This window comes from Anopheles arabiensis, chromosome 3 (assembly GCF_016920715.1).
Source record: "Anopheles arabiensis isolate DONGOLA chromosome 3, AaraD3, whole genome shotgun sequence".
In the NCBI taxonomy this organism is placed as follows: Eukaryota; Metazoa; Arthropoda; class Insecta; order Diptera; family Culicidae; genus Anopheles; species Anopheles arabiensis.
In genome coordinates this window covers 2,554,296-2,561,638 of record NC_053518.1, presented here as the reverse complement: position 1 = coordinate 2,561,638, position 7,343 = coordinate 2,554,296, and the positions used below count along the sequence as shown (strand labels likewise).

The window sequence follows — 7,343 nt, the reverse complement described above, 5'->3', positions numbered from 1 at the left end:
AAACATTGCCCCAAGTTCCCCAAAAGGGTGGTGAGTTCATTTAAAATTAATATCACAACATACAGGGGTTTCCAGGAGTTCTCATAGCTGTGGCACACTTTATTGACTCTTTCTTAAGTAAAACGAGCTTAATGTAATGGGAATCGGATTCTAATGGCACCCTTGTTTGACAAATCCAATAGGAATTTCATGAGGCTGTCCAAAAAGGGTGCCAGTTAGAGTTCATCATATGAAGTTCGTTTCCTATAAGAGTCAAGGCAGTGTCCCATAACTATGAGAACCCCTGCAACGAGAAAAGGATGCTTACGATTTGCTTGAAAGAATGGTTTATTCGTATATATTATATTACTTTTTTTTTAAATCATACAATTGACCTAATACACAACTTAAACGAAAATATAACACGTTGCTTAAGTATGTAGCGTTACGCTACAATAGAATGTGGACTAAAATTTTAAAAGAAATCTCATTCGATCATCCTTCGCGCTAAGGAAAGCGACGGCTAAAAGACATATATGCGCACGCAGCTACAGTATTGATAACTAAACAAGATAACAAATAGGGATTACACATTGCGGCGTAGAAATGGTAAAAGATAAGCCTGTCTGCTACACAAACAGCGGGTAAACAATTACTTGTGATGATTAACGTTAAACGCGTGATGCTCTTCAGACACGGGGGATCATTGGCCACACACACACATACACACATAGACACTTCATCCACATATTGCATCTCTAACCAGGGAAAGGGGAGGGCCATGTGTAGAATGTGTGTTGTTTCCTCCCCGGAAAGGTTGGTTTTTAAACAGCCATACGGAATGTTTTGGTGGCCGGGTCGCCCTGTTCTCGCTACGGCAACGGGTAGTCAAGTACCGAGCTCCACCCCACCCCGTCTTCATTATCTTCCGTACGACGCTTACTTTGCTAGGCAAATAATAACTCCTCGACATACACACACACCTACGCAATGGTGCCGCGAACATTGAAAATAATCGAGTTAACTGAGATACGTTGTAAATTGGACGCTTCAAACGACGTTCGAAAGAGGGTACTTTAGACGAATTGGTACTACCAAAAAGATTCATAATGTGTTTTTTTTTACAGATCACCCTATACTCCTACCACTTGGAGGCAAAGCTCCTCCAAAACAACAAGCCTCGGGACGTTTGAGCAAAAGTGTAGCGCTGCCATGATGATGCCAAGAAACGCAATTACACGCTGCTCTGTTCGACTGCATCTTCCGACTGTGCCCCGAACAAAACACGTTTAATGACCCCCCGCAAAGCAAAGAGATAATTCGAGTTGGAAAGGCGATTGATAGTGTCTGCTCCTTCGGTTATATTGCACGCGAGCGGCGGGCGGGAACAGCTTCGATTTATTATCGCCATCGCAGCAGGCCAAGCGCAGGGGGCGCAGCAGCAGCATCATTGTCGATCGTATCTCCTCTATCTGGTGTGAGCCAATTGCATCGGGGCATTATTTTTAGCTCGTCTCTTGTCTAGTGCTGCTCTCGCTCATCGGCACCGGTCAGATGAACCGGGCAGCGAAAGCTTTGACCGGCGGCCGCCGTCTCCAGACCTTCGCCCGCGTACGATAAGAGCGGAGAAATTTCGCAATCGAACGATGCATCGGCAGCATCAAGCACCTCGGTAGCGCCCGCCTTGATAAGCCACTTCCGGTGCAGTCGGTAGATATCGCCCCGCACGCTGGACGGACAGTCGATGCCGGCCGTGTCGGCGTTCTTGAGGGCACTGAACTCTTCCTCGCGGCGGCCCTCGAGCGCCACGAACCGTTCCGCCAGCGGAAACACGTCAAAGATGAACTTTTCCATCTTGATGCCGTTCGGCGCGGTCGGCTTGAGCCGCTCGCCAGTCGCCACGTCCACGTACGGGATCTTCTTTTTGGCCACGTGCAGTGGCATTGTCGTTTCGGCGATCCGCCGCAGAAACGCGCTGGTGAAGAAGTGGTTGCAAATGTTGCCCGCGTTGAACGTGAGCTTGCCGTCGGTCGGATTGCGGCGGTTGGCCGTTTCGCTCGACAGCTCGCTGTACTCGACCACTTGATACTTGCCTTTCACTTCGCACACCACGCCGACCGCCTCGTCCGGCTGCACCTTCTCGATCACCTTCACCCCGCAGTCAGCCCCCTTGCGCACGCAGTAGCCGACGAAAACCGGATCGGCCACCTTGATGAGAATGTTGTCCACGCTGTGGGCGTGCAGGTACAGGACGCCCTCCCGCTCCAGCTCGTCCAGGATGCCTTCGTCCTTGAGCGCCCGATAGATGCCCCCGTTGCCGTCCGGGGCGGTGGCCACCTTCCACTTTTCGTCCAGCAGAATGCGACCCTCGAAGTCGACGCACGGTACGCTGCGCTGCCGGAACATGCGAACCTGGTCGGACGGCAGGCCAAAGTACTGGTGCTGCCTGAAGTAGTCGAGCGTTTCCGTGTGCGTGTGCTCGCTGGTCATGATGTACCAGCGGATGCGGCCCTCGCCACCCGCCAGCTGCTGCAGCTTGCGAATCCGCTCGGCCTGCAGCTGAAACAGCGACTTTCCGGACGGCAGGTTTACATTGTACGTGCCCTTCGGGGCGGTGGAACCGAGCCGTGTGCCCTGCCCACCGGCCAGCAGTATTACACCGACCCGCCCCTGCCGGATCTGCTCCAGCCCCGCCTGCCGCAGGTCTTCCAGCTCCACCTCGGTAGCCTCGGCAACGGAGAGGTACCTTTCTCTCGCCAGCGGTTTCAGCAGCTCGTTCAAGTCCTCCTTCGTCGACGTGGCGGTTGCCATGGCACGGCGGAAGGCTTCATCGAGCGCGGCACAGTCGACGCTGTCGGCCAGCGAATCGAGCAGGGTGGCCCGCTGCGGTTCCGCCAGCTCGTCCCAGAACGTCAGCAAATGGGCCTGCTGCCATTTGCCCAGCTGCTCTGCAATCGTGGCATACCTTTCACTCATCGCGTACTCTACGCTGGGTTGAATGTTTCCCTTTTACTTGTTTCCTCTGCAGGCGCGCGCGCACACACTTAAGTCCGTTGCGACCGTTCCGTTGCACAATGAATGCCACACTACTAGTGAAACCACCGCCGCGAAGCCTGCCGATGCCGAGGCGTGTCCGTTTCGCCTCGTTTTCTGTCTCTCTTTTCGAGCCAACCAGTTTGGGTTGGGTGGTTCGCGTGAACACACGGCGCTCGAGCAGTGTGTGGGGGTGCACGCACGGCACGGCACGAAGCAGGGCAACACGGAAGCAATGATGACGAGCCTCGTCGTTTGTTGCTATCTCAACATGACCGGCGCACTCCGTTTCACTCTCGCCAGCAGACAGCAGGCGTACGACCGACGAGCCCTTTGCAGCGCGCACGCTGGTAGGGGGTGGCTGTGGATGTAAACAAGTTTTCGGTCGAATCGCGTTTCACTCCCAATTTTCGTCGCCCTCCTGGATTGCACAAGCGTCTCTGCTGTTTGTGGTCCAGTTTAGCGAAAGGTCGACCGGGTGGGGCGGGAGACAATGCGCTAGTTTCGGGATACGTATACACACTCTGGTAGCAACACACTCATCGTGAACTATGAATTTACAATACTGTTTCTTTTTTATCATGGAATGAGACACGTTTACCAACACGTTTTTGACAGTAGCGTAATAGATAAGGGTTTTGACAGCTACAGCTCGCCCTACACAGTAGGCTACGGAAAAAAGCTTCCTCAACGGTTCTACGCATGTTTGCCGCTTGCTTGGAGCGTCTATTTATAGGCGATTCTATTGGCGGACCGACCCGGTGGTGGCCGAACATTGGTGGCAGTGGTACAGTCTATTCCACGTCAAATGGAAATTACATTCTTTCGAACAACATTCACGCTTCCCTTTTAAGTTGCTATTAAATAACGTTTATTGCCAAAAGGTGTGTAATGATCGATGATTCAAACTGTTCTGTAGTGTGACTTTTCATCAGAATGCCAGCTTTAAACTGTGGATGCCTCGGGCACGTGGCGCTCGGCGAACTCTGCTTGACGCCACTTTACTTCTTGTTGCCCTTCTTCTTTCCACCGCCGGCAGGTGCTGCCACGGGAATGCCAGTTAGACTGGCCAGCTTTTGCTTGAGCGAGAGCAGCAGCGAAACCTCCGGCTGCCAGACCGACTTGTCCGAGTTGGCTTCTTTCAGCTTGCGCACCTTGTTGCCTTGCTGCGCAATCTCCTCCTCTAGCGCTTTCACATCCGACGGATCGGCCGCCGTTGTGTTGGTTGCCGGTGGCGTAGAGACGGCAGCACCACCCGTCGCCTGTTTCGGTGCCTGTTTCGGTGCCTGTTTGGCAGGTTTCTCGCCCGGAGCGGCCGTAGCGGCACTTTCGGAGGTACGAGGTTGGCTGAGCGTTTGCAGCTGCTTCTTGAGCTCCAGCAAAATGTTTACTTCCGGCTGCCAAACGGTCCGATCTGCGCCGCTCGATTTGATTTTGCGCACTTTGGCCGCCTGCTCGTCCACCGCCTTCTGGGCGTCCTTCAGCGAGGTAAAGCCCTGCGGCGCCTTCACCGGGACTGGACTCTTATCCTTATCTTGCTGCACACCGCCGTACTTTTGCTTCAGTTCCTCGATGCGGGCGTCCTCGATTTTGGTAAACAGAACAGCCGGTTTGCCAATGCGATGACCCGTTGGCAGAAGCGTTCGAATTAACGGTTTGCTGCAAAATCGGAGAGAGAGAGAGAGAGATTTCGTTAGCTAGTTTGGTTTAGATACACACAAACAGTCACACGCCAAACGTACTCGGAATTGATGAATCCGCCGCGGACATTCAGCTGGCTGTACATGTTCCTCGCCGTCGTTGGCATGAACGGGAAGATAAGCGTTGCCAACAAACCTGAAACGATCAATGGGATCGAAAATATCAAAACATTGCTCATCATGCTGCTCCTTGTCGGCACCACGCGCGCGCTCTACTCACATGCGAAATTGCAGCACAACCCAATCACGGTGCCAGCGCGGGCCTTTTGATCGTCCGTTCCCTTCACCTTCACCCACGGTTCCTCCGACTGCATGAGCTGGTTGCCGTAGCGCGAAATCTGCAACAGATGCCGGATGCCGTCGCGCATACGTGCCTTCTCCATCTGGTTCACGTACCCCTTCAGCTCGCGGTTGATGAGCGCCAGCAGCGTGTAGTCCTCCTCGAGCAGCGTCATCGGCGGGATGGTAGAGTCGAAGAACTTTTCGCAAAACACGAGCGCTCGGTTGAAGAAGTTGCCCAAGTTCTTCAGCAGCTCGCTGTTGTTGCGCGCCTGCAGATCGCTCCAGCTGAACGAGGAATCCTGGCCCTCGGGCCGCGCTGCACCGAGATAGAAGCGCCACACGTCGGCCGGAATGCCCGTGTCCTGCGCATCGTTGCCAAACACGCCAATGCCGCGGCTCTTGCTAAACTTGCCGTCCTCGTAGTTCAGGTACTCGGTGGCCATGACGTGCGACACGAGCGTGTAGCCCTTGTCGACGGCCAGCAGCGAGGCCGGGAACATGACCGAGTGGAACGGCACGTTGTCCTTGGCCATGAACTGGTACAGGTCGACCTTCACGCCCGTGTTGGCGGTGTCCGGCTGCCACCACTGTTTCCACTCCTTGCAGTACCGGCTCGTGATGGAGATGTAGCCGATCGGGGCATCAAACCACACGTAAAACACCTTCTTCTCGTACCCCTCGAGCGGCACCGGAATGCCCCACTTGAGGTCACGCGTAATGCAGCGCGATTTGAGGCCCTCCTTCAGCCAGGCTCGCGTTATCACCCGCGCATTGTGCGTCCAGCCGCCCTCCGATCGGTCCACCCACTCCCGCAGCGTCGGCTCGATCTTGGGCAGATCGAGGAAGAACTGGCTCGATTCGCGCATTACCGGCGACGTGTTGCACATCTTGCACCGTGGTCGTAGCAGCTCCACCGCATTCACCAGCTTGCCGCACCCGTCGCACTGGTCGCCGCGTGCGTCCTCATATCCGCAGCCCGGATGCGGGCAGGTGCCTTCCACGAACCGATCCGCCAGATAGCGATCACACTTCTGGCAGAGCAGCTGCTCGACCGAGCGCGTTTCGATGTACCCGCTCGCGTACAGCTCCTTGAAGATTTCCTGCACAATGCGCGTCTGCTCGGCCGTGGTCGTGCGGCCAAAGTAGTCGAACCCGATGCCGAACCACCGATAGATGGAATTGTGAATATCGAAATACTTGTCACAGATCTGGCGGGGAGTCATATTCTCGGCCAGCGCCTTCGTTTCCGTTGCCGTGCCGTACTCGTCCGTACCGCCGATGTAGAGCGTGTTGTACCCGCACAGGCGCGAGTAGCGGGCAAAAATGTCCGCCGACAGTACGCAGCCGACGATGTTGCCCAGATGCGGCACATTGTTCACGTACGGCAGGGCGGACGTGATGAGATTGTTCTTCTGGCCCGGCTTTGGCAGCACGATTCGCGGCTCATCGCGCACGGCTCGATCGTCCGTCTCGCCGAACGCTGCCCGGGCCGCCTCAATCTCTTCCCGCTGCACCGTCTCGGCAATGTTGGCGGACGTGTCCGCCAGCAGTTCTCCCTCGAAATCGGCAATCTCCGGATTGAGGACAATGTGATGCAATCCACCGAACCGATTGCTATGCTGCAGCGATGCGAAGCTGAGCTCCTTCAGCGGAAGTGCGGCCAGGGCCGACTGTACCTCGGGCAGGGCCGTAATCTGACGGTACCAGCGAAGCACATTGTCAATGTTGACCGCGCCCTTCAGTGTGCCGTCGGGGGCAAGCAAGCTCCATACGGCCACATCGGCGCTGCTGATTTTATCGCCCGTCAAGAACGTACTATTGCTCAGACAATCGTCCAGCATCTTTACCAGCGTGTTCAGGATGGGCTTTGTGTTCGGATCGGCCCGCGAACCAACGGCCATGTTGTGGGTCAGTGCGGGCGCAAGCCGTTTCGAGGACCATTCGAGCCACTCGTCTCGCTGAACCACTTTGGACGCATCGTCACCCGGCAGGAGATACTTGGCGGCCACATCGGTGGAAAACAGCTGCACGCCACTGTTCAGCTGAAGTATAGGGAGATGCTTCATATCACCGAGGGCGGGATCTAGAGGAAATTGCAAAAGAAGGTGCCGTTAACCATTGTCGAATGAAAGCACGAGTTCGGAGGAAGCTGCTGCTACCTACCATTTAGCGTAACATGCTTAACCTCCACGTTGGTTTTCGCCAAATTTGCACAAATCAGCAGCTTCAACCCGAAAGGGTTTCCGGTGTTGGTGTAGATAATCATGTCGCAAATGCACTATTCTTGGAACGAAGTTGGAGCAGAGAATTTATCCACGTGAAGTGTCCGTTTGTATAGGGAATTCCGAA

At 54.9% G+C, this 7,343-nt stretch overlaps 2 protein-coding genes across 2 annotated transcripts; both read right to left on the bottom strand.

The window, feature by feature from the left end:
* Nucleotides 1-309: 309 nt before the first annotated feature.
* LOC120901900 (UDP-N-acetylhexosamine pyrophosphorylase-like protein 1) lies at nt 310-3,624 on the bottom strand. Its single transcript, XM_040310255.1, has one exon. The coding sequence runs from the start codon at nt 2,953-2,955 to the stop codon at nt 1,501-1,503; it is 1,455 nt and encodes a 484-aa protein (XP_040166189.1). The 5' UTR covers nt 2,956-3,624; the 3' UTR covers nt 310-1,500.
* Nucleotides 3,625-3,859: 235 nt separating this feature from the next.
* LOC120901894 (methionine--tRNA ligase, cytoplasmic) lies at nt 3,860-7,260 on the bottom strand. The gene is made up of 4 exons (XM_040310246.1): nt 7,158-7,260; nt 4,933-7,077; nt 4,755-4,848; nt 3,860-4,671 (listed from the first exon to the last, which is right to left on the bottom strand). The coding sequence occupies exons 1-4, from the start codon at nt 7,258-7,260 to the stop codon at nt 4,014-4,016; spliced, it is 3,000 nt and encodes a 999-aa protein (XP_040166180.1). The 3' UTR covers nt 3,860-4,013.
* Between the last annotated feature and the right edge of the window lie 83 nt (nt 7,261-7,343).

What these genes read in the sequence shown, in the direction of transcription:
- LOC120901900 (XM_040310255.1), bottom strand. Translation starts at nt 2,955, where the DNA reads ATGAGTGAAAGGTATGCCACGATTGCAGAGCAGCTGGGCAAATGGCAG.
- LOC120901894 (XM_040310246.1), bottom strand. Translation starts at nt 7,260, where the DNA reads ATGATTATCTACACCAACACCGGAAACCCTTTCGGGTTGAAGCTGCTG. An exon ending in TAAGCATGTTACGCTAAATG is followed by an intron (nt 7,078 to 7,157) that starts GTAGGTAGCAGC and finishes AATTTCCTCTAG; the next exon opens with ATCCCGCCCTCGGTGATATG. An exon ending in GTTGTGCTGCAATTTCGCAT is followed by an intron (nt 4,849 to 4,932) that starts GTGAGTAGAGCG and finishes TGATCGTTTCAG; the next exon opens with GTTTGTTGGCAACGCTTATC.